The sequence below is a fragment of the Podarcis filfolensis genome (genome assembly GCF_964270895.1).
Source record: "Podarcis filfolensis genome assembly, chromosome: 7".
Taxonomy (NCBI): domain Eukaryota; kingdom Metazoa; phylum Chordata; class Lepidosauria; order Squamata; family Lacertidae; genus Podarcis; species Podarcis filfolensis.
The window spans coordinates 43,803,382-43,831,154 of NC_139603.1; the positions used below are offsets into that span (position 1 = coordinate 43,803,382).

General features: G+C 38.7%; 1 protein-coding gene across 27 annotated transcripts in view; it reads right to left on the reverse strand.

Moving 5' to 3' along the window:
• Positions 1–27,773, reverse strand: part of PTPRM (protein tyrosine phosphatase receptor type M) — a 404,856-nt gene that overhangs the window by 262,160 nt on the left and 114,923 nt on the right. For all 27 annotated transcript variants that reach the window (XM_083622471.1, XM_083622489.1, XM_083622486.1 and 24 more), the window contains exon 2: positions 24,489–24,611. In XM_083622471.1, the coding sequence (XP_083478597.1) occupies positions 24,489–24,611 (123 nt within the window). The remainder of the gene's footprint in view (positions 1–24,488; positions 24,612–27,773) is intronic.

Below are 27,773 nucleotides of genomic sequence, written 5' to 3' on the forward strand. Positions count from 1 at the left end.
GAGTGGGTGCAAAAGGCTGTAACCAAACTACAATGGGGTTTTGGGGGTGGAGAGACACAAAAATGCACATGTGCATAACACCATCTGTGCACATGCACCAAGATTACATGTCTGGTCAGCACTCTTGGGAAACCATCTAGCTTTTTCAGAACACTCAGTGAGAAAGCTTGTAAATACCAAACTGTTTCCGAACTGAACAGAGGGAAGTTACACCATTTCTATTAAAAATGTTCCCAAGGGACTACACATTATCAAGTGTTATAATCTTTTTATTTCTTCAGTGTAGTTTTCTAAGCTGAGATAAGATGCGTTCTGTAAGTGCTCCTCTGCATGATTTCAGGTGCTCTGGAAGCTAATTAAGATAAGTGAAAATGACATTACAATACTGCACACGTCAAATTTTCAATCTGAACGTATGGCAGTATGAAAGACTCCTTATGCTTGTAACATACATTCATAACTAACCTAGTTTTACTAGTCTTACTTCAACATAGGCAGGAGAAATGTGATAGGGGATGAGGACATTTTAAAATGAGATGTAAGTTTTTGATGTGTTCAGCTTTGTTTAATAAATACAAGTAAAATAAAAATGGTAAATTAGGCCACTCTCTATAAAATTTTCAAACCCAAACTGAAAGTTTTCTAGTGCAAATCATCCCAGTGTGCAAAGAAAAAATTTCCACAAAACCCTCATCATACAGATGCACCCATTTTTGAGAGTTGTGAAATCCACATGGTTGGTGCTGGATCCACGCGCTGAGAAGCTGCACACACTGTTGATTCATCTATGATCCAGTCTCCATGTGGACACTGTGAACCGATACTAGTGTGCATTGGGCCCATTTCGCACAGATGAAATATTAAACTTGATCAAATTAACTTTGACATTTAGCAGTATGTAACAATACTAGTTAACATATCTTTTTGAAAATATAAATTATGCAACTTACTATTCTAATCTCAACTTTTAAATTGGTTATTGACTTAGGTGCTATATTCATTATTTGTCTTGTAACTTTAGGAGCTTTCTGAAGAAACAGTTTAAACAAGGGCTTTAATTACATCCAAATAACCCATGTTTATACAAATGGCTGTTTTCTCGGAAAGGCCATGAAATCCCCAATGAGGGCATCAGTAGCAACTCACTGTGATGATCAAATATTTGTATTATCTAAATGTGTACTCAGTAACTTGTGCTGTTTACATTTTATAAAGTTTACACAAGTTTATGGAAGTGAAAACAGGGTACTGTTTGTTCTTGGATATGTGATACCAATTAACTTTTAAAAAGTGGGGACTTTAAAATCGAAAATCGAAACAGAGTTTGTACGAAATAAATACTGAAATCATATGCATACATCTTTGGAACTAAATGCCACTCAACTTATTGGAACTCACATCTGACTAAATATACTGTTAAAGACTGGGGGGGGGGACCCTAAATCCTAGAAATAATAAATGGTAGGATTTTGATTAATTGGGATGTGATGAGAGAAATACAAGCTGTAGAGGAATTTCCTGAGTTATCAGATAAAAAACAACCTGGCCAAGCTAGGGCCATTAGGAAAAAATACAGGGCCATTGAGGGCCACTGGCAATACAAAAGAACTGTCCTCCTCCCTTGCCCTGAGGTGTGAACAGAGACAGGGTGGGGTGGGGTTGGTAGGTTGCCAGTGTAACTGGGTGTGAGGTGACAGTAGAAGAGTCTAGAGCAAGGGTTGTTGGGAAGAAGGAAGAAGAAAAGATTGGTATCTGTCTTCAGTAGGCTGGCTGAAGACTGGCTGCACTGCTGTGGGGGCAAGCTCCTCTTGAAATGACCACGTTATAAGATCTGGACTCCCTCCATGCAGACTGAAGGTGTAAATAGGTGAATAAACCACATTTCTTAAAGCTGCTACGGTCTCTGCCATGTCTCAATTCTCCAAAGGACTACAGACCCTGAGTGAGTGCCTGGAACACCATGAACTCTTGCCAACGCTCAGCAGAAAGAGGGGGAGGCACCCAACTTCTGTAACAATACACAGGATTGGGCTGCCAGAACAACAACAACAATCAAAACCAGCATATCCAGTAATGTCACATCTCTAAATATCTCCTCATTGGCTCTGGCTTCAGATCCATCTACTGTTGGTTATACTACTTTCTGGCCTAATAGTCCCAATGAACACCAGCCACCACAAACTAACTGCTCACAACAGTACACAAACTGGTCTTAAAGTTGCACTGTAGACAGAAAGAATACTGTGCCAGCAGCCTTTTAAAAAAGTCTTAGGAAGATTGCTTTTACAAGACAGGACATAAATATTTTAAATACATACATACCTACACAAACACACACAATGAATATCATTAAGCTGTGTGAGATTTAGAGGAAGAACTCATCTGCCAAAGCAAATTTCAGCTGCTTCTCATGTCATACCATTTCATTCAAAAGGGTTTTTAATGAAAAGTGCATGAATGCACTGCAGTGTGTTTTTGTAAACACACACACACATATATATATATATATACACACACACACATTCTTGGAACATGCACTGCTTGTATGTCATGTAAACAGGAAAGACCGTGGGGTAGAAACATGAAAATGCCAGTGGAAATTGGTGTGGTGAGGTAGAGCCAAACTTTGATACTGACATTACTGCAGCTTACCTGGATGGGGATGGGGCAAGGCAGGAGCAAGACAGGGCTTCATGGATGCACCAGCAGAAGTGAGGCACTGGCTCTGCTGGTCCATCTGTGCATCCCCAACCTCACTGCCGCATGTGCGTGTTTTAAGTTAAAGCACAAAACATACAGATTTCCAGACTAATTCCCCCACCCCAGGAAATAAAAATATGACAATATGCAGGTAATGCACGTTAACTGTATTTCCTGGTGTCATGCATATACGCTGTCACATGTGAATTGATAGCGTGTAAGTGGAAGAATGCCTGAAGTTAAAAATATTTCTACTAGAACAGACATTAAACTGCAAGAAGGTAAACAGAAAAAAACGAGAAAGAGCCAGCTATTTCTGAAAACATCTTCACATTCTCTTATTCGGCAGCCTCCTAGTTCCCGAAGAGAGACCAGGATTCAGCCAGTCATTATGGTTGACAACAGGCAGTCCAATACATCATTAAATATATACAACACCCTGGAATTGAATATTAAATTGTAGTTTAAACTGTCAATTTCTTTACATAGTTGCTGATGAAAAGCTGATGGATAGCATTAGACCTCCCCTGTGGCACACTGCCAAAGGCATCTGTCCCTGTTTATGAATTTCAGTTAGGAGTTCAAGGCTGTCCATGACAAAGGTACTTGTTAATAAGTTTTCACCATAGGCCAGCCTTTCTCAACCTTGGTCCCCATGTGTTGATGGACTACAACTCCGAACCTCCTTAACCACGAGGGCCAGTGGTCAGGGATGATGGAAGTTGCAGTCCAACAACATCGGGAGAATCAAGCTTGAGAAAGGCTGCTATAATTATATATGAAATACGTCCTTTGTACTCATTATTAACACCTGCTTCACGTCAGAAACTTTGGCCCTCTGACCACATCTGTAAAAAATGCAAATTGCTACACGCTAGTAGGCCCAGTTTCAAGTTCAGCTTCGTCAGTGGATAATATTAAAAATGCAAGCATTTGCAGTGGAAAGTTTTGCAACAGGCAAATCTGCTAGATCCATTAATAAGTCCTAGGGGAGCAGGACACATTATAAAGTGTAGCTTTGTAACAGATCCATATTGGCTGGAAAACTATTATTATATATGTAGAAAATGTGGCAGTTGAAACAATACCCTGACTTTTGCCTTCATTTTCTGCGAATTTAAATTACTATAGTACAACTTGGAGAACACTGCTTTGCACTAAGCAAAGGTGAGGTTGCATTGTTCTTTGTTTTTCCTAAGTAACATAAATTACAGTATATACAAGTGCTGGTGAAGAAGTTTGTTTTTTTAAAAAAAGTCTTGAGCTACTATTTCCAGAACACATGTGACTACATCCATCTACTAATGGGAAAGCCAGAATAACACAAAAATCCTGAGTGAAGAGAGGTCAAGCTCACATCTTTCATGTTATGGTACATGCCCCATTTGGCTTCATTTAATTGTTTTGCAGAAATTTGATTGCACGCACTCATGCAAAAAATCCTCCAACAATGCAAATACTATCAAACTTGCACTGAAGGAACTGTTCTAAAAAGCAGGCTGTTTGCTTTGGAAGCAGAAACTTGGAACAGCAAAACACAATCTGTAAAGTCCATTATACATTTATATAATGTAAAATGACTCGCCATATCTCTTCTCTTTTCCCTGAGATTTGGTGCCTAGAAGCACAGTTAAACTCTAGACAAGCAGTTCACAGGAACATCTGCAAGCCATAGAACCGATTTTGTATGATGCAGCTCTCTGAGATCCAGCCAATGAGAGGGTAGAGCCTGAGTTGCAGCCTAGCTGTATTCCAATAGGGAAAAGGGTCCCACAACCAATAGTGGATCACATAATAGTGGAGCCCCTTTTAAAAAGAATATTTGGACTCAATGTGACTGCATACTCACTCTTGCCCTTAGCACACATATACACCACACACTCACCACACTTACTGACCATTTAGCTGCAAAGAGAGCAAAGCAGATAGAGAAAATGTAAGAGGCTATCATCCAAACCAGGGGTATGCAACCTAAGGCCCGGGGGCCGGATACGGCCCAATTGCCTTCTCAATCCAGCCTGCGGAGGGTCCGGGAATCAGTGTGTTTTTACATGAGTAGAATGTGTTATTTACAATGCACCTCTGGATTATTTGTGGGGCCTACCTGGTGTTTTTCCACAAGCAGATTGTGTGCTTTTATTTAAAATGCATCTCTGGGTTAGGGTTAGGGTTAGGGTCTGGCCCCCCACGAGGTCTGAGGGACAGTGGAGCACCCCCCTGCTAAAAAAGGTTGCTGACCCCTGATAAACCCTATATTCCAACCTCTCTCTAGCACTATAGCAGAGAAGGTGTTGGACTGAGAAAACAGCCTTTTGAATCCCCACCCCCACCTTGATTTCAAGGTTCTGGAGGGGGGGTGTAAATTGGGCCACGGAGGACTGGCAAGCAATCAACAAAATCATGTGGCAAATCAGATCCAGCCTATACACCATGAGTTTGCCGCCTCTGCTCTAGCCTATCAAACCTCAGGTAACATAAAAATATACAGTGGTGCCCCGCAAGACGAATGCCTCGCAAGACGAAAAACCCGCTAGACGAAAGGGTTTTCCGTTTTTCGATGCACTTCGCAAGACGAATTTCCCTATGGGCTTGCTTCGCAAGACGAAAACGTCTTGCGAGTCTTGCGATTTTTTTCGCTTTCCCCCCCCTTTTTCTAAGCCGCTGAGCCGCTAATAGCCTTTTAGCCGCTAAGCCTTTAATAGCCGCTAAACCGCTAATAGCGCTAATCCGCTAATAGGGTTGCTTCGCAAGACGAAAAAACCGCTAGACGAAGAGACTCGCGGAACGGATTATTTTCGTCTTGCGAGGCACCACTGTATGTAGCTGCTAATGTGCCACAAGACTCCTTGAAAAAAAGTCATTATTCCTTAATTTATTAGACAGAAAATAAGCATTTTACTGGCCAGGATCCACACTATCCCCACATCTAGAGGCTGTGCAAGAAGATGGTAATGTATATGTTGTTTCATTTGTACAAAACATGTAATTTTGGCTGGTGGGAAAACAACCGTCTTAAATATTTGAAAGGGGAAAAGATTGTGTCAAAACCTACAGAATTAATCCAAGGTTAAAAGTTATTTGTAAAAACAAACAAAGAAACACAAACAGGCTATACTGAAGCTTCAGCTCCATAATGTCATCAGATAATGTGTGTTGATAAATACATGTAATATTGTTGCACTATCTTAGTGTGATGGGAAGGGTCATAGCACAGTAGCACGGTGCATACTTTGCATGCAGAATATTCCAAGTTCTATTCTTGGCATCTCTAGGCATGAGTAGGAAAGATTCCTTTCTGGAAGAAACCACTGACAGCCACTGACAGTCAATGCGGGCAAGACAGAGCTAGATGGGCTAATAGTCCTATTTTTTACTCCACCCATCCCTTTTTGGAGGGCAGGCTTACGTTCACACATAATAAATAAATAAATAAATAATGCAGTACTATTTATTACCAGATGGAGTTTCTTTTGCTATTATAACAAAAAATCAAATGACTTGAAATGTTACTACTAGTTATAAGCGACACAATCCCGTGTAGGTCAAATTAAATAGGGCTGCCATACGTCCGGAAATCAGCAAAATCTGGATGTATGACAACCCATGTTGTCAGTGTTGTTTTCGCCAACTTTCCCTAAAAGTAGCTAAAAAATGTCAATTTTTTGCTCAACAACTTCGCTCCCCATTAAAAAATCACTGTTTGAAATGTGGCAACCCTAAATTAAATTAATGCTCCTAGGAAATTTCATTTAGGATTGCTGCCTTAAGAACAATATGCATGAAACTACACATCTTATCTAAATGTGTGGTTTCTTGCAGTGGGAAAAAATCTGTTTAAAGTAGTCTGAAATGTTGATCACAGGCACAGTGCATAAATCTGAATGAGGGAAATTGGATTTTAACATTAAGAGAAAGGAATTCTATAAAGCTAACTACCTCATCCTTGACGCAGCAACTTTTGACCTGCTCTCTGGGAATTCTCTTGTATAACAAATGTATATACTCACACTGTTAAGTTGCTTCTGGAAACTGCTCACTGAAGGTAAATGACTGCCAGAGAAGATCTCATTTTCACTGCAGAGCTTACAACTTGTCTCACGTTTTGTGTGTGTGTGTGTGTGTGTGTGTGTGTGTGTGTGTGTGTTAAAGAACATGGTGAATAACAAATATACAGGAAGACTGGTCTCATACTGAATATGCTGATACTTAGTAAAAGACTTTACAGGACAAGCATACTTAATGGTTAGCATACTCTACAGATGAGGAAATACACAAAATACACCCCACCCAATCCACAAATCCTTGCACTCAGCAAGTAGGACTCATATTGCTGGGTGCAATGATCTGTGCTAGCAGGAATGTAGTATGCAAGGTATACATGCATCCACTGCATCCTACACAAAACGGGGGATTAATGCCACTGGAGCTGATCCCTACAACCACATTCACATGGAGAAAAATTTAGAATGAGTTGTTCTGCTATCTTTGAACATTTGGCAATACTTTGTAGGCAACATGTCAAAAATGCTATATCGTGAGCACAAACTGTTTATGAAGCATTTTATCCTCCACCCCTGATCCCAAAAGGAATAAAGCTAAAAAAATCAATTACAGCACTGAAAAGCAATGAAGAACATAAAAAATGTACACTCTGTAACTAGTCCACCACCTTTAATAATACCTTGTTTGATTTTCCTCCTGCAGTTAACTGCAAATAAGTCCCGTATTTCTAAAAGCACCATTATACAAGGCTACATGTATAGCAAGTTCTTCACACCCCACCCCCCGCATTCCTAATCTGAAATGTGCCAATTGATTTAATTGTTTTGTTTTACACAGATTCCTCTCTGTAGCTATTCCAGGAAATGTTTTGAAATATTAAAGTACAGTGGTACCTCGGGTTAAGAACTTAATTCGTTCTGGAGGTCAGTTCTTAACCTGAAACTGTTCTTAACCTGAAGCACCACTTCAGCTAATGGGACCTCCTGCTGCTGCTGCACCGCTGCTGAACGATTTCTGTTTTTATCCTGAAGCAAAGTTCTTAACCCGATATAATATTTCTGGGTTAGCAGAGTCTGTAACCTGAAGCGTATGTAACCTGAAGCGTATGTAACCCAAGGTACCACTGTACAAGTTCAAATTAAATACTTAAAATCATTTTTCCATGTAAGAGGGTTATGTGGAAATGCTATGTGAAACACATTAAAATGGGTATGTGCTCATTTTAAAAAATCAATTTATCCCTAGAGATTATGGATGAGTGGAACCAATCCATCACCCCTATGTCCAGTTCATTTTGGATATTCTTCATGTGCCTCCCAAACAAAAGGGTCCAGAGGGTGGCAACACAAGAATGGGCCTTTTCTGCAGTGGTTCCGTGTTTGTGGAATGATCCTGCCAGGAAGGTTTGGCTGGGGCTTTCATTATATACATTGAGGCGACAGGTGAAAACGTTCCTCACATACCCCTTTCAAATGTGTTTGTGGGAGGGAGTGGGGTAAGGGGCTTATTGGTTTGCTCCCCCTTTCTTCTTGTTTTTATTATGCATTTTGTGCTTTTATGTGGCATCTCTATGTTGTCAACTGCCCTAACATGTACGGATGAAGGGTGGTATACATATTTAAGAACAAACTTAAAATAAAATAAAATAAGGACTTCCACCAAGCACCTGAAATTAACCCTTTTAAACAACTGATCCGTTCCATTCTGGTGAGATATCTAGGCCTCCCTGGGAGTGATGGCACCTAGAGGCCTGCTTGAGGCCTGCTTATTGCAAATGCCACCCTTCCTAACTTACCAAAGTGGAGGGGCAACAAGGAGGACATTCAGTAGGGTTTCCCTTTTCCTCTGAGTGTTGCCACATCTGCACAGCAGGACACACAGATGCCTGAAACCATGGAAAAGGAGTTCATAGTGTCTCCAGATACTGCTGTGCATGTGTCTTTAATGTACTATAATATCTAAAGACAATGGGAAACATTTCCCACAATTCCCAGCATTAGTACACTGTGAGCATGAACAACAATGTTAAAGGCATGAGGCCCTACTGAGCTGTTTCCTGGAAACTATCTAAGCTATCTTCTCCCACAAACACTTTGGTAAGTTTGGGAAATGTGGGATTCCTCTCTTCCATTTTCACTCTACCACTAATAAATGCCCTTATTCAGAAATATGCATGTAGAGTTGGGCTGCCTACACTGTGCGCATCTCATTGATTAGTCAGCATAATCAGATCTGAAAGTATATCTAAGTCTCACTGTGCAGGGGAGGAGGTAATTATCACTTAATCTTGTCAGTATGACCATCTGCTCAGTGCTATACTGTGGTTTCAGCCCAATCACTCAAACAGCACAGCCTCACATCATAGATGCCAGATCCAGCCATAAGAATCACCCACACAACCCCTATTGGCTCATGTTGTTCCTCAGCTGACAAAGGTTTGCGCCTGGGAGCAGGGGTTCTTCTTGTGCCCCACCAACTTCCTGTGACAGAACCAGAGGAGGAGGATCACATGAAGCTCAAGTAGAGTCAGTGAAAACTAACAAACTCCCTGTTATTACAATCTGAGATCATGTCCCAGTTGGAGAGGCTAAAGATCACCAATCTTTTTAGGCCAGTGGGACCATTTGGATTTTTCAGTGAATTGCTGTGGCCTCTGGTCATTTCTTTCTTCCCTCCCCTAGACTGAACTGCTGAAGAAAAAAGGCAATTTTTTTTGCAAACAGATGCAGGAAAGTATCATTAGGACCTCAGGGTAGAAGTTAAATAGTTTATAGTAAAGTGTTCTGTATATAAAAGAAAGTCAGTCAAGCAAGCAGGACTCCTGAAGGGTGGCAACACCAGTAAAAAAGTGGGAAAAGAGAGTAATGGTGGATGAGGGGAGGGAAGGTGCGTCAGAAGGAGAAGGGATTCATATACATTAGAAATTTTGTGTTAATGTAACAGCTGTATATGTAACAGCATTTTTGTTTTAAAAATGCTGTTTAAGTTGTCTGTTGTTGCTTTAGTTTTCTGTATACCACTTAGACTTCTATTTTATATTAAGTAGTATAGAAATAGTCTAAATAAAACAAGATTAAACTGCAATAGTAGTTCATATATCTGTGAAAATCAGAAAAAACATAGTAGAGTTATCTCCATCCACCCCTCTCCCCAATGCTCTTCATCTGAGTTTTGTTAGAACGCTAAACATAAACTTCAATAAGCTCAAAAAGTAAGGTAATTTAATAAAAGAAAAACAGTTTTATTAAGTCCTTATTACTTTCACTTCATTATCTGTTCAATTGGTGGATTATCTAATATCATTAATTTTAACACAGATCAGAGACAATGAATACTGGATTAGTCTTTTAAATGTACAGCATCACCTCATCTTTTGCTAATTCTCTGTCACTTTGCAATATATTTTAGTAATAAAATTCTCAGAGATCATACCCAGAAACAGAAAAAGCAATGGCTGGAAAATGTCAATGATAGGCAACCTTATATTAATATTGTTTAATACTTCTATGGAATTATTTTGCTCATACATAGTAATTAAATTTCAGATGAGAAGAAAGCTGTTAACAATTCCTCCTTCTTACGTACTTTCTTTTTGGATGGGAAAAATAGGAAGCAAAACAAGCTGCTGACACAATTCAATTTTATAGCAGAGTCTCCTTTTCATTCTGCCAATCAACTCTTCATCTGGATTTACTCCTGTATGCATTATCAATGAGCAAATATAAAAGTCGGTTTCTCAGGTGTCACTCCAAACTGGAAGGCAATTCTGTCTGACCAGTAGGAGGCAGGTAATAGCAAAGAACTTCCTTGAAGGCACTCCTTAGGATGTCACATAGCCCACCTCTTCAGAAACTTTCTTGTCTAAGCAGGAGATGGAAGTGCTTTTATGAGATATATGTGGTTTTTAAAAGAGCTGCTATGAAGAAAAGGAACTGGATTTTTTTTTCTAACTAAAGAAGGACCATCTTCTCAGAGTCAAAAAGAAGAAGACCTCACTGTCTCACACAACACTCATTAATTTGGTAAATTCAGAGTTGGTTAGGTAGGAAAATTTCTCTATGCTAAGACTGTAGAAAGGAGACAGCCATCCAAAGCTCCTCCATTCATTTGTTTAACCCCTTTAAAATCCCTCTAAAGTGGTTTTAGTGGTTCGGCATCTAAAAGAAAAGTCCTATTATCATGATTAGATACTCGGGGTGGTATTCCATTATGTATTTGCACTAGCACAATGAGACCACTTCCCTCCCAAAAAAATCTGTCTTGGAGAGTGGAGGGAAATGCCAGAACAGATTTAGAGGACATGGGAAAGGGAAGGAGCAGAACGTTCTGCTGCTCAAGGAGAAATCCTTGCACCAATAGAACATTCTTCTTAAAGCTATGTTGAGTACAACCCTTTGTTTTCTGCAGAGTAATACTACCATCACCTGTTATGTGTCTGAGAGTTACAACAACCTTATGAGATGACTGCACATTTGGACATCCTAGTCTGCTGCTTAGAATGGAATCTGTGTCTTGGAATAGGGAAAGGATCCTTCTTGTTATTGAGGTGTCAGTGTTTTATATGTTTGTTAATTATTGCTTGAATTCAAATAGTCTGTTTTCAGCTAGTTACTTTATTTGGAACCAGAAGGAAAGGTGATCCAAAGGAGAACCTTACGGAAAATTCTTCTTGATGCCAGAGAACATTATGGTGGTGATCTGTATCCAGAAGAATTTGATGTCCCTCTTGCCAGGGACCAATCACTACCTGGTAGAGTTTGGGCTCACTGCAAGGTTCCATAACCTCTGCAGAACTCTCTTTCTTGTCCCCATTAATTTTATTATTTTAAAATTTTGTAAATCGTACCTTCACACAAATATGGATTCCACAGTGGTATACATAAAAATTCCAAACGTTAACACAACATTAAAACAGACACTATCAAAACACAATAAAACATCAGAGGCAAGAAACTGACTGCCCGCAATAATCTACAGTACAAATTCAAGCTTTCAATTGAGGGGACAAAATGCATTGTCAAGACGCACTGCTGTTTACTCTGCAGTCATCTTTGACGGTGCACTTGCGTTCAGACCATGACACAAAATGGTCTAGATTGTGCGGCATGGCTGTAGTGTGTATGGTTTCAATTTGAAGGCCTTTTGGCCTCTTCCAGATCCATGATTCTATAATTGCCATGATTGATTCACAGCTGCTAGGCAGAAATTTATACCTGTGGTGATGTTTCATCTCATCTCTAACTATTGTTTTTCAGATCTTTTACAAAAAGAAGTTTTGAAGAAACCCTTAGTTCATTTACACACTCTGCCCTGCTTAAAAAAGTTATTTTAAAAAGTTATTCATCTTCAAAAAGTTATTTGATACAGAGATGCATACAGCTGTCACTAAGGAAAGAAACTTTCCTTTGAATTCAAACACTCTTTTCATGCATCACTCACATGTAGGGTAATCATAAGATACTACGGGGAGCATACATGGCTGTGCTGCTGGCACTGAACATGGTGCCCTCAACTGGTCCTATCCCACTGATGTTTATGTACCCCACATGAACATCTGCAAATAAACGTCTGCTTAAGCTGCTTATAAAGAGATACCCATTTGCAGACTTGGTGCTTAACGTGTGAACAGCAATGGGGCAAGGCCAGTGGGAAATGGAACACTGTAGGCGCAGTCTTGCTTCCTGTTGTATCCATGATTGCTGAGAATATGAGTAGCATGTGAAAAGGGCTAGAGAAAAAGGGAAATTGATGTCACTCAGGTGACAGGTTTCTTCTCCCCATAATGAACTAGACAACACTGAACTCTTATAGAATGAACAATGACAATACAAGATGTATGTGACCTAAAGCATGATACATAACAGTCATTATCATTGATACCTAGTTGATGCCCAATAACAGAAGTCCATAATTAAGGTCAGCATGTCATTAAAGACACAAACTATGTGATAGTGATAGACCTGTACTGTAAATGCACAACTGTCCTACTTACATCTAAAGATAGGTGTGAGAGTGGTCACGTGGGTGAAAACAGCCGAACACCAGTACTAAGAAAGCTCTCACCCCTGCAGTCCATCCCCTTAAATCCCTTCTTCCTTAACCAGGCTCTGAAACAGGAAGTAGGACTAATACATTCTGAGAGATGTCAGTGTGGGAACAGTTTTGTATGACAGAGAGATACTATGACAATATTTTTCCAATAAAGAATAGCATACATATTACAGTTGCCAATAAAATTGTAAAAATAACTAATATAGCTGTATTATAACGATACAGCACTACACAAATACGTTCTAAGTGCCCCAATTTAAGTGGGACAAGCATGCTTTCTTTGAAGGTGCCCCAGACTCTGCCTTCATCCTGGGCTGCCCCAATTTCACGTCGCCTGTGGATGGGGACTGTAGAAGCAGCTCCTGTAGCAGCAGAAGCATTGTAAAGGAGCATTTTCTAGCCTTTGGGAAGAAGGTATGAGGCTCTGACAGGACCCTGGAGCCCTTCTGCCTCCTTCCCAAAGCCAGCAAGCACTTACAGGGCTTTGGGAAAGAGGCAGAAGGGCTTTCACACCCTGTCAGAGCATCACAGCTCCTTACCTAAGCCAGGCAGAAGCTTACTGGGCTTTGGGAAGGAAGTGCAAGGCCCGGGTCCTGATTTTTATTGGCAGAATGTTGGAACTTATGGACTACTAGCTTTTAAAATAATATCATACCTCCTGGCACATCTTCCTTTATTTAGAAGCAAATATTCTGATTTATACACCTGCTAAGCCACAGTGCTTAGCTTTTAAGATAGTCTATTATTCTCATTAATTTCCAAGGGAATCAGCTTGCTTGAATCTCAGCATTGTATCTTAACTGATTTGTGGACTATGTGGTCAGCTTCTCAAAATTAGAAGGAATGCTGAGTAGAGGAGCTCATAGAGGGAAGAGAGAAAATTAAAAGATTAATCTTTTCACTACTCATTATCATTGTTTACAGCTTTCCATTTATCTCTGTTCAGGTGATAAATAGACTGATCTGTTGCACTTTTGTTATACTCAATTTCTCTGGATAAATAAGCCTTAGTACTTCTTGTATTTGATTGTTTCCTTCAGAGACAAGGCTAGCCAACTTTGCTTGGAATACTTAAATTCTAGAGGAGGAGCTGTTTTTCTGACTTTGCGCAATCACACATATTTCAAATTCTGATAGGCTTCTCAAGGGTCCCCATCTTTCTGTTGTGTGTTTTTAACATTGCTTAAAAGTTAATACTGTTTAAGTATTCATTGTTTGTGCAGCTGCTAGCAAGCAAACTCAAACTTTAATCATCATCATCACAATAATAATCACAATAACAATAATAATGACCACAATTCTCAGCAAGAGTAATCTAGTAAATTGAGTGAGATACTTTATATTTCTCAAGAAAGGATTAAGCGTACCTTTACTGGAGATTCTTTATGGGGTGACTCTTCCACTAGTATCTGTCACATTTTATTTAGCCTTACTTTTATTTTGTCTAGGCTAATATTTGTGAGTTTTCTGTATTTACTGCCATGTTGACCTTAGCAGAAATTGTAAACGTGGGATTGTAGTCAACTTTTACCCATAGTAGACCCATTAAAATTAATGGCCATGACTAACTTAGGTCTATTAACTTTAGTGGGTCTACTCTGAGTAAAAGTTATTTGACTACAAGAAGAGACAACTGTGGAAATCTTCTGGATAGGATGGCCTGTTGTTTGTTTGTTTGTTTAATACATCAATAGATAATTTGAGATTGAGAACGAAGGTTAGTTCTTATTTTTACAGGGCTTATTTTTGCCTACACATTTGAAATGGGCCTCAACCATCAGAAAAATAATTGTTTTATCGGTTTGGAACAGCAAACAGCCAGAAGTCACCAGTAAAGCACTTGAGATCACTGTACCTTGAGTCCCACCCTCTGTCCCTCACACACAAACACACACACAGTGCTAGAGACGCTTACAGCACACTAATGAGAGCACTGGTATAAAGGAAGTGAAACTCTTTTCAAGCCCACTGAAATCCACAGTTCCATGAAGTCTTTGTTGGCAACAATCACAAAGGATCTTGGAAGTCATATAAAACCAACAGTTACCAACGCCAACATACTTAAAAGCACTAAACCAGGCAGTTGCTCCATCTTTTCAAAGAGTCAAATCCTTATTGGTGATCCATATACTCATATGGAAACGGAAGAGGGAGGAGGAATACTTGCATCTTGCTTTATTCAGACACTACAGCCAACAAATGTTTTTCTAACCAGAAATTACCTCCATTTATTTTATCTAGACATATTTATGAAAGATGAAGCTATTTTTTAAATATAAAAAAGAAAACAAGCAGTAAGTGTTTCATATTAATGTACAATACTGTAATACATTAGCAATTTTCCATTAGTGCAAGTACATCTATAACAACTCAGCAAGAAAGATATACACCCTCATGGCTCTTTCATTTAAAGACAGAATTACAGGAAAATAAATAATAACTATTTGTTCTGCAATGCAAGAACATCAAGGCACCACTGGGTATCAAACAACCTCAGGGAAAGAAATATACATATCACTGGATATAGCATGGAAGGAATTTATAAAACTTATTTGAATAACATGCCCAATAATATGAACTCCAGAGAATTATTACATGCCTGTGTAATTTAAATATATATTGTGGGTCGCACAGAACCTTTAAATATTATTAATATGTGTATTATTTAATATAATTCACTTTGATATGCAGATTCCATGAAATACTGCCAGAACAATGCAAGATCTCAAAATGAAGCTAGAAAGATACTGATACTTCGTCAACAACTCATATGCTGAAGACTCTAAACAGCCAATGTTTGCCTGTACTTTTGCAGCTTCATTTTCTATTGTCTTGCTTGCTTTGTTCCTTACCAGCTTGTTCATAATTTCATTTCATTCGTAATTTTATTTGTATGCCACTTTTCCATACACAAAAAATGTGCTTAAAGCGGCTTATAACAAAGAAAACAGGAGTCTATTTCAAAATCAAACACTACAAAAACAATTTCATAACAACATAATAAAACAACAGCACAACAGCAAATATAAAAACATACAAAAACAAAATTTCGGTACTATAAGCAAGATTACGTGAATGACATCCAACAGCAAAAATAACAGCCTGACAGCTTCACCTTGGTTCTAGAAACACTTCTCCCCTGGTGTTCCTCACCTACAGAAGCTTCTTATAAATAAGACTTCCAAAAGCAAAGAGTGGGGTGGTGGAAGTGCCATCTCGATGTGTGCGTGCATGTGCGTTTGGGTGCACACTGTGGGTGTTCAGCCGGGCGACCCAATGAGTTATGAGTGTGACGTCACACAGAGCAACATGGGCACAATCTCCACAAGGGTTCAGCCTAGTTGCTGCCGCAGTGCCAGAGTCAACAGAGGCAAGGCAGCAGGCAGTGGTGGGCGGAAGCCGAGCAGCTTGCAAGCAACGTGACATCACCCACAATCTGGGGCTCAACTGGTGTTTGCTCCAATTCAGTGGTAAAGATTGGGTTTCCCAGGGTAAAGTGGTGGGACAAGCGGAAATCTGGATGAGCCCCAAGCTCAAAAAACAAGGAGCAGAATATATATAATCATTATCATAAATGTCAATCTGCCTACTTGTAGAAGTGGTACATTAAAAACTGTATGACTATCGGAAAGCTGTTTCTTATGTACACTATTATTAACCAGCACATAAAATGTGCAGAAAACAACTATGGGTAGTGTTCAGCTTAGTTTTGCTCTAAGTGAACCCACTTAAAGTAATGAACATTACTAAGTTTGAGGGCCTTCTCGGTAGTGGCACCTGCCCTGTGGAACACCCCCCCAGCAGATATCAAGGCAATAAACAACTATTTTACTTTTAAAAGACAACTGAAGGTGGCCCTGTTTAGGGAAGTTTTTAATGTCTGACGCTGTATTGTTTTTAATATTCGGTTGGAAGCCGCCCAGAGTGGCTGGGGAAACCCAGCCAGGTGGGCAGGGTAATAATAATAATAATAATAATAATAATAATAATAATAATTTTCCTTTCAATAGGTGTACTTTGAGTATAGTCTAATGCTACCCTATGGCAATCAAAAAATTAAACTATTTTTAATTCAAATGTGTAACTTGTGCACTTTGAAAGTTAGAGTCTGCCTGCAGAAAGATAAATAATTCATACCTAAAAATGTGCCATGTTGATCACACCATATGTGACTACACATTTGAAAAAATACCTTCAATTTTTTTAAAAAATGTAATTAATATTAGACATATGCTGCATTTTAGTTTCAATAATACTTAGACCACCACTCGCCCACTCCCAGCAAATGTACAGACTAAAAAATTTGGTAGTTTGTTTTTTAGTTCTCTCTATAAATAATATAAAATAAAATAACTCCTTCCATTGGCACAGCTTAGGACATACAGATGTAAATATGGACAGCATTCTTTTAAAAATAAAATGACCTCTTGGAAGCAATAGCTTCTCTCCTCCCACTCAATTTAGCATGTGCACGCACGCGCACACGCACACAAAATACTTCTAAGATTTTGAGAAGAAGCAACAATACATCAAATAACTCTATTGATAATGATTTATTATTTATTCACCAGCAATAGTGTAAACGTGCTGAAGTCAAGTCAGCATCCCAATGGCAAGTTCTTCCCCGCTCTACAGACAGGCTGCAAGGCTTGGGATGTGTTGGTATCTAAATCCCCACTATCACTCACAGCCACCACATATTCTATTGCATTTTCATGCAAACTACAGGCAATAATCATGTGTTCAATCCACATTATGATGGCCATATTAAATTTTATTGCATTCACTTTGAGACTATGTTAGTAATGCATGCAGAAAGGGGTTTTCTACCAGTAAAAGCAGTGGGGTGGGGTAGCAAAACCTAATAATAGTTTTCTAGCATTTTAATCAACAGCTTGATTTAAGGGCTCAGATTATGAAACAGCTTTCCCTATGAAGTGTGGCTGACCCCTTCCCTCACTATTTTTCACACATTATTGAAAAACTTTTAATACCAGACAGCTTTTATTTTTTGAAGGCGGCAATGTTTTTATGCATCTTCAACTGCTGACCCAGGGTTTTTTGTTTTTTGTTTTGCAGTTAATGTTGTATGTGTTAAAGACTCCCCTGAGTTTTACACTAGAAGGGTGAAATATGCATATTTTAACTAATAAGAGCCAACTGAAAAATTAGAAGCCCCATGAGGAAACTGCCCCAAATCTCCTTTGCATGGTAGAGCTCCTTATGGCAGATTTAACACATGAAAACTGCTTTAAATATGTTTTAACATAAACACATGGAAGTGTTCCCCATGTTAGAAACTGTGCAGAAAGTCTCTCCATGCCAACCCAGTGATGGCAGCTTCCAGGTGATCACCAGACTGCAGGCAGTGATCACCATTTCCCCAGCATCTACAGCAGCCCAGGTGAATCAGTGGTGGCTGGATAATGCCTTTGCAATTTATATTGAACGTGAATTGTGGCCAAGGACATATTAAAATAAGCTTGCAGTTAAATTTCAACTATGCTAGCCCCAACTTTACACCCATTATGCAACATTCAAAGACTTTTGATCAAAGCTGTTAAATGTAGTATAATACTTCACACTAATGAATTGCTTTGTGTATGTCTCCAATAAGATTACATCAAGATGCTTTCACTTAGATATCTTACAAGCAACAATGAGATTTTTCAGTGCCTTTGAGAACATCTACACTTTTGTAATGCCACACAAAGGAATGCATCGAACAAAAGAAAAAATGGTAATTATACTTTAAATTATTATGCTACAACTAAAATGCCTTGCATAACATCCTCGTTATAGACAAGGGTTAACAGCAGAAGAGGGGCAAAACTCTCTCTACAGCGGTACTGGTTGCATTTAGTTAAGACCATTGCAAAAAGTTTGTAGGCACAGTCCTATCATTGAATTACAATCACTGGATGAGGACAGGACTCCAAATAAACTCGTTGCACCAGCAGGATGCAGAGATACACTATCATAACTGATTTATGCCAAGGAAAATGATTAAAATCCTATATTCAATGAAAGATCGGTCCCACTCCAAACACTGGTGTAATGCTCCACATATAAAAGTTGTGTTTCACCACTGAAGTCAGTAGGAGTCCAAGATTACTGCCCCTGTCATAATGGGAGGTGGCATTCAGACCAGCTTTACAGCCAGTCATAGCAAGCTAGTAGTAATACATAAGATCCAGAAGAATCAGTGCTCAGAATGAAGTAGTCAACTGGACATCTAGAAAGGAAGCTAGACTGTAAACATGAATGCAATGGTCTAAGGCTTATTAGGCAGATTAAGAGGTGCTGCTGTTGCGAAGGATGCTTGGCCCTTAAAACTATGGCTAAGCGATCAGAAGGAATAAACATTAAACTTTTAAAAATCCTTGCTTCTGAAAAGATTTGGTCTCTTCTAACAGGAGCAACTTGCAGCAAGAAGTAAAGGAACAGAAACAAAACAAATGATGTCTTGTGCCTTTAACAGCTATGTGTCTGGCACAAGTTAAACAAGCCAAGCCTTTTCTAGTATGGAAATACAATTATGGGAAAGTTTCACCAGTTGACATTCTGTCAAATATCTGATAACGTATAACTTATTTTGGGACTCTCCACATTCTGAATGCTAGGGGGGGAAGCTAAAGTTGATTTTTTTTACAAACTAAAAAGTTCATTTTGATAAACTTGAAGCAAACTGCCTCCTTTTTAAGCAGAAATTTCCAAGCACTGTAAAGAACACACATCTGATATATCCAGTGCTGTACACACACACTACCCGCTAAAGCATCTGAAAGCATAAGCAACAGCTCCAATCTCTTGGGATACTACTGGTGTGATAAGCCAGCCAACTGCATGAACTAAGGAGGGGCAGGAGAGCGGAACAAGGTCAGAGATGAAAATAACAAGCAACTACTGAGAACTTGGGGCAGTGCGGCAGAATGGGATGATGGAGAAGAGCAAAACTAAGTTCGTGGGTGAGATGAGGTGAAACTGGGGACTCCATGGCTCTCAGCTCATTCTCTTAACCATCACTATGTATACTAGCTTTTGAGTAAACTTTTAAATAATTGAATCACTTCATTTATTCATTGGGGGGAGTCCAAACAGCTTGCTTAAAAAATGCTGTGTCTCAGCAGAAGTTTTTAAAACCTCTTGCAGTTACACCCAACTATTAGTTTGCATTTTCTTGGATGAGCATTCATACAGCCATAAATATTAATAACTGAACTTTCTTAAAGCTTGTCTTCAGCTGTTCCATCATATTATCAGCAAACAAGATGGTATGTTTTAATATTACTTAGCCATCTGAATAAAAGACTAAACACCTTTTGGGGATTTGACAGATCATTTACTAAAATGCAATGAGCCCTCTACTTACGGAACCCAGTTGTCACAAAATTGTGAGCAAGCTTTAAAGTAATAATGGCTGTTTCTTGCATGACGAATCTAATACTGTCAAAATCATATTTGCCTATTTTTTTCTTGAATTATCAGGGAAGCTAAAGTTAGGAAAACAATTATCTCTACATAGATGAGCTGTCAGAAACAAACTGAAGGAATTCTATAATTTTACTTGTACCATCAGGTTCAATAGTTCAGTGCAGTAACCCCAGATGCTCTGCAAAGAGAGCAAACCAGATACCACTACAGTCTTCTAGCAAAACCCTTTGATACTTGAGAATTCACAACCCCCACGTATATAATTTGATGAGTGTTTCTGCAAGTACCTGAGACCAGTTGATTTCAAAGCATGCACACATTTCGTCAACTGGAGCCTCTCTGGAGGCTGCTAGTGAATCTTAGTTTGCATATATTATTAGCATAATACATTTGTTTTTCCGCAATATATTGACAGGGCGTGTTGATGAGCAACATGAAACTTCAGGGGTTTTTTTCTATTCAGGGGGTTTTTTCTATTCAAGAATGGTGCTTGCATTCTAGTCTTCTCTTCCCTGCTATGCTTTCTGGTGCCTTTAAGGGGCAAAAAGGCAGCTCTTCTGTCATTCTACTGTCCTGGGATACTTCATTCATTTTGGGTTGCTGTACCTACACAGCTTCTTGCCTTGTTATCCTTCAGTCATGCAGCTTGCAGAGGGGTGGGGCACAGATCCTTGAGGGCTAGGATGGAAGCATTATTATTCTCACAAGGCCACGACCTTCTTCTGCAGATTGGAACATTAGCTACCTTCTCTGACATAAATGTGATGCTTGGCACAGGGGGAAAATTAAATTCTATCTGTCCCTTCAGTGAGAGCAATTTCTAATTTATTCTGCCTTCACAAAATAGAGAACATATACAGAATTATAATCAACCTTTTTTTAAACCAAAGAGTAAAAACACATTTTGATTTTTGAAATTCGGAGCTCTTCCATAGTTTGCTTCTCACTGTGACTTTAGCTTCAAGTTGGAAGCAAAAGAAAGCGGCAGTTGAGGGAACTGGACCTGGAAAATCTAAGAAACTTTCAACCTAATTCCTATAACACAAAGTGGGGAAGTTTGGGGAAGTCCATTCACACAAAAGGGTTCACCAGGAAAATAGTCTTTTCAATACTTAGTCCTGTTTCATGACAAGTAATGCAGATTTATCCCAACCCCACTTCCTGATCTTTAGTAATTCTTATCAAGTCCTGCCCAGTGTTCCAGTGCAACCTATCCTGCGTGCAGAGTACCCAGTATGCTGATCATGAGATTATAAAAAACTTGTAAAGTATTTTATGAAATAAGTACATGTTCCCGTAACTGATGCCTCATATCCTAGAGAAGGAAAATATGGATTCGGTATGCTTCAGAAAGGCCACAGCTGATAACATCATTATAAGAACTGTGAATAACTAATGATGATGGAATGTAGAGAAGCAGTTAAATACACGTGGGAGGGGGAACTAAGAGTTAATACTGAACTGCAAGGAAACTAAATTTGTAACTAAATTGTAACAAAAAAAAGTGCTGCAAAATTCAGAATGGTGCAACATACGTTAAATAGCTAAGCTTTGATTTGAACATGATTCCAAAAAGTACAGATCAGTACAATTCATACGGAAATTGGCAAAGAATGCATTCCTCAAGCATCTCTATATGACAATATAGATTCTTCACACAGAATGCAGCGAATTAAATTATTTATCCATTTGCTAAATTAATTTACCTGGTTTTCAATTGATACCTTTGTCACTTAGTATGTGCCACATTACAAAGGTTCATATGTATGGATTAATTTTGCTGAGACAAACCATCTTTTTAATTTACTTTTTGCTTTTGTTATTGCTGTGTGGGGTGTTTTTTTTTGGAGGGGAACTACATTTAGCTGGAATGAGGACATTAGATATAAATGTTAGTTGCATAATCTTTAACAGGGTCTCAGGAGTATATCCACCAGTATTAATTGTGTTAGCTAAATAGAAACTGAAGATTGAGATACAGGATTCATCTGAATATCAGTTTTTGGGGTTGAGGGCAAAACAGCACAGATCTGGTTGACCAGTTGCCAACTCTGGTAATATAGTTTAAAATAAAATATTATCTGATCCAGCAGGGATCTACTTCTATGCTTCTTCAAACTTGGCCAGACAGGTCCAGATATTACAAAGCTTGTTTGTTGCTACGGGTCAGGAGTTTCTCTAAGTTGTGTCCTGTAGCCTAGTTTGGGGCCTGCACAGCTGCCTGAAGCCTTATTATCATTGTTTTGGAGCTCTTCTCCAAAGTAGATTCTCCAAGAGGTGAAATGTTAATGATACAACTTGGTTAAAGTTGCCATCTCTTAGCCACTATAATACAGTCACTTCTATTTCTGGAAAAGAGATGTCAATCAAAGCAAGTATGTTGTGTTTGAGCTAGGGGTATGCAAAATATTTGGATAGATCCAGAACCAAAGCGGGACAGCTTAAGACAGATTATGGGCTTGTTTGAATCAAGGCAGGATGCCCAAAGCACCCTGAACCAAAGCAGAGACCATCAAAGCACCTCAAACCATAAAAGAGTTGGATTTTTTTAATTAAAAAGATGCTGCGATTTGTCTGCAAAAACTGAAACATTTCCTTCCAAGATTGCTATATAACCACAGTGAGGAGAGGTGTGGAGGAAATCTCTTTGTATAGGACAGGTCTAGCTTCTAATGAGAAATATTTATTTTATCGGGGTCTCCAATCACACACTTTTGGGGAAGTGATGCTAAAGTAATCACCTTCTTCTTGTCTGTTCTATTCTCTCCTCTCTACTTGCTCTATACAGGTGGTGTTTGCTTGGGAAAAGCTGGATATTCAAGTTCTTTTATCTTTGTGTCACTACTCCTATCCACTCATCATTTACTTCCTGTGGATTCTGATGCCAACTGAGTAGAACACAAGGCTGAAGTTTCTGCCTAAGAAATAACAAAGTTATAGATGGCTCTTTTGGGGGAAGGGAGGATAAAATTTTAAATGTGTCCAAAACAAAAACCCTGAACAAGTTTGTCTCTGATTTGGAAAACTTTATCCACTCAGAAGGAAATTTCATTCATTTCTGTTGAAAAGAAAAAAGCTAGCATTTTTTAGTTTTCATTTTTCTGAATCAAAATTTGGACCCCAAGCTGAACCAGATAGCCTTTGAACTGCTTCAGTTCAAATAATTATTTTTTCAAAGGATCTCAAACTTTATAGTTGATCCACACACCTAATTTGAACTGTGGTGCTTCTTTATATATTTTTTGTGAGCAGCAAGGAATAAGGTGATAGTTCTGAACAACTGAAAGATATAATGTGCTCTTCTTTCAACCACTTCTAAATGCTATTTGATGTTCTTACTCATTGTCTTGTTTTACAAAGTATTTGTCAGATATGTGCAATTAAGACCACCTACTCACTCCAACAAACCTTATGTGATTTTGAAAGAGAATTGTGTCTGCATTCTTATCTATTCCACTCTGCTTTGCCTACACATAAATAAGTATCTAGACATCAACCTGTTGTAATTATATCTTTTCAACTTTTACAAATCTTAAAGAGTTAAGGGAAAGAAAACATTTCTATTTTGGACTGAAGAGAAAGCTATTTGTTTTTCAGTGTGCCTGAAAACATCCCATTAGTAGCAAAATGGATATCCTTTTGTAACCCGAACAAGAGACTTCAAGGGCTCACAAGCTAAGGTTTGGTTGCAACATCAAAACCAGAAGGTGAAACTAGTAGGTAGGTGGCATAAAATATCAGACAATATTTAGAATTCACAACCACATTAAGATATGAAAAGATAAGCAGACAGGGAAGTAGCTGGGGTAGCCAACCCTGCCCTATATCATGGTTAACCCATGGGCCAGAGCAACCAGTATGCTGACAGAAGTGGCCTCCACACCCTAGCAGCTTTATCTGCCAATGTGAATGTAAAGTGCTCTGCCTGATCTTTAGAAAGTTATCTTTAAAGAGAAGACTTGAGGTAGAATTCAACGTAGCACTAAGTAAACCTTCCATCAGCTCAATACTTTAGGCTTGCACAATGGAATGTTCTTCCTTGTACACCATCTAAGGGTTCAAGGGTTCTCCTAACCTTCTGGATTTGGGAAGGGCACAAAAGACGCAGGCAGGGAGAGGAGCACAAGTGGAAATTCTTCTGCTGACAGGATGTGGTAGCTAAATATCGCCACCAGTGCTTTATCTCCTTGTCTTTGTCATATTTGATGTGCCCCACATGTTTCGTAAGCAATAGTATAAAGAGATACTGGAAGTGATAAAACATACAATATATAAAAGAAATAATTTTAACTGAAAACTACCTGTTGGCAACCATGGATCTGATGAGGGCTTTACCAATGTGTTCACTTGATCCCAGTTAAGGTCATCATCATCAGACTGACTATATCCACATGATGCAAAAGGTTCATCGAATGAACAGCCACCTGTTAAAAAGAAAAGAAATAAAATAACTTGAATGCATTCTTTGACTCCTGCATTTTCATTTAAATTCCCTGCTTGCAAATCTGTTACTACCTTGAACATCACAATAGAACAAGTTCCCCCCAATGAACCCAGCATAAACTTCTTTCCAAAATATCATTAATTTTCATTACAAATAAGTCAGTGGTTGCTAGCATCAGATATGAACAATATCAGCATATCATATGCCTTTGCTTTTATAAGGCAGCTTATTATCCTGGAATTGTTAAAACTCATTTCTACCATATGGACAGGCCCATTCCAGTAACCAGAGTAGGAATTTATGGGTGTTAAATCCCTGCAATCCCCAGAATGCAGATAGTAACTGTATGAGCCACACATCCACAGTGAGGGATTGGGGGCAGGAGGGAACTTGGGATCTGGCAGAAAAGGATTATTTTCTTATTATGATGGAGATGTGCTTGTCAATGTCTGCCGTCTATGCACTGCAATCATGTCGTTTGTCAGAAGGACCTATAATCAACATCAGAAACTAAGTTCACACTCAGGGTTGAGTTTATTTGCTGCTTTTAGTATGGTACCAATGCACTATAATACTCCACCTATAGCCATGAGTTGAAATATGCTAGTTCAAATACTCAAGCAAGTTCAACAACTGGTTTGTGTAACCCTGAGGCAAAATTAGTTTACACATTTTCTACAATGAATCACACTTTCTTCTTCTACTTAAATGTAGATGGAACATCCAATGACTTGCTAGCATATAAAGTCACCCTACCCGTATGCAACTCCCAATAACTGGTTTTGTCTTCAGTTTCTATCTTGTTATTCTATAAATTTAATCTAGAACTTCGGTTCAAAAATTCTTTGGTTCACAATACCAGCAAGTGTTAAATAATAAATTATAAGAATAACATTTTCACAAATTATAGTGTTGATGTGATCAGAAAAGGTTTCCCAACCATGCTAGTGTTTGGTTTAACTGGTATACTGCACTCTTCAGGAAGGCTACCCCCACTTGTCAGGCTTCAAAAAAACAAACACTTTTCCCAAGCCTAAGTCCTGGTGGAGGTGGATAGTGTATGCATACATGTCAAGAGGTGTGTGTGGTAGATGCATGTTTGTGATGTGTGTGCTACGCACAACAGTTTCCCCAGTTTGCAAGTATGCCAACTGGCCAAAAAAGGTTGGTGGTTTCACTGCTATATACTGCTTTATGCTAAAAAATAATGAAATGGGAATAAAATACTACTAAGAGCTATGGCTAAGAAAAGGAACAGGAATGGCTAGTTGAACTATACTCGCACATTAATACTCTTAATGTGAGATATGAGAAACGACTCATCTGGGAAGCAAACATTAATCATTAATTTTTTCAACATTCATCCAAACACTTTCTTCTTCACTTAAATTCCACCATCTGTTTTCCTTTATAATAAACCTCACAAACATATTGCATATGCCCCGGTGGAAGACAGATAGGTCATTTTCACACAGTTATAAATTGTGTTGTAAGGAAGAGTCTTGTTCATTTTCTCTGAATGTTTCAAGGGAAATTAGCAGTTCTGGACACTGCATCTTTCTTGAACACTCTTGACTGTACCCACCTCAATTAAAAATCACACTGTAATAGTAAGGTCATTAAAGAACTCATGGTTCTTACTCAATATTTCACCTTGACAACAAAACATAATTTGTCTCAGATAGGAAGAATGAGATAAATTTTGAAATCAAGGAAATCTCCTCAACAGCTTATAGTTTGCTATTATTTTGTGTCTGGGAATTTTAGAATATGAAAGAAAAGCTAGTTCCATAAAACTAAAAATATGTATTTTTTAATGGATGGATCAGTGAAATTATATCCCTTGTGCTAAACCACAGAAAATATATCAAGAATGAACTCTGGAAAAATCCTATGGTTGCCATATCTAGGAAATATAGATACCGCTTATTTCATTATTTATCTGTAACAACCTGGTGCTAACTATGCAGGCTTTGATGTACACACACTGTGTGCAGAAGGGCAAGAGCACAGTTCTGTTACGTCCTGTGGAAGCCTCCATACAAGGGGGTTATAGCTACAAGAGGAAACATTATACCCCAACATATTACAACAATATATGACTACATAATTCAGATAGGGTAACAGTAAATCAAGCAAAGGATAGTGCATTGGAGAACAGCAGCAACCAGTCTATTCACCCTTCCTTTGGTTCTCCCACTTCCTTATGCCGCTCCCATATGCTACATTTAATTAAGGGTTGTGATAAAACTAAACACTGATAAACAAGGAAAGCAACTGAAATCAGGTGCAAAATTGCTCGGGTTGAGAGAGAGAGCAGGTGTGTCATGCCATTTTTAAAGATGGCAACACAACCTTTCTAAAAATATGTTATGCCTTTAATCACCCTCCTGTGTCCAGTGAGACACTCAGACACTGCTGTATCCCAGATATTTCTCCCCACATGTTCAGGGGCATTTTAGACTGGTTCTTCCATTGTTGAGCTTTCATCAATCGTACTGCAGTCAGTAAGAAGTCTATTAGTTCTCTGTGGTGCAAGGTGGAGCCCAAGCCTATATCTAAAGATAGTAGGACTAAGGAAGGATTTTGAGAAATAGGTTGGATTGTAAATGTGGATATAATGGAAAATACTCTATTCCAACTGTTTCTCACATGGGGGCATTCAAGTTGTTCTATTTTAATAAATGTAGCCACCATTCCATTTCTCATCTCATGAATTTTCTTTGTGGGTACATGAGTAAGGTCAACCGAACAGGTCTTCTTACACGACCATCACCCCTGATCCTCACCAGGTGCTGAAAATATGGGAAGGAGCAATACTACTGGCCACACCTATGTTATTCAGGTATGTAAGCAGTATAGCAGCACATTGAAGTGTGCCAGTGCAATATCTTAAGCGCATGTCTGATATAATGGATTCATGCCCCTTATTGATTGAATGATGGCTCAAGTGGTTTGAAAGAGCTGGGATTTAAGAAAGTTTCATATAACTGTATTAAGTTTACAGTGAGGCATAAAAATCCTTAACTTTTCACATAACTTTTCACAATTATGATTGGAGGAAGAGGCACAGCATTCAAACTAGTACCACTGAAGGATTTTAAGTGTCACATCCATGTCAAACAAACTAATCTCCAAACAA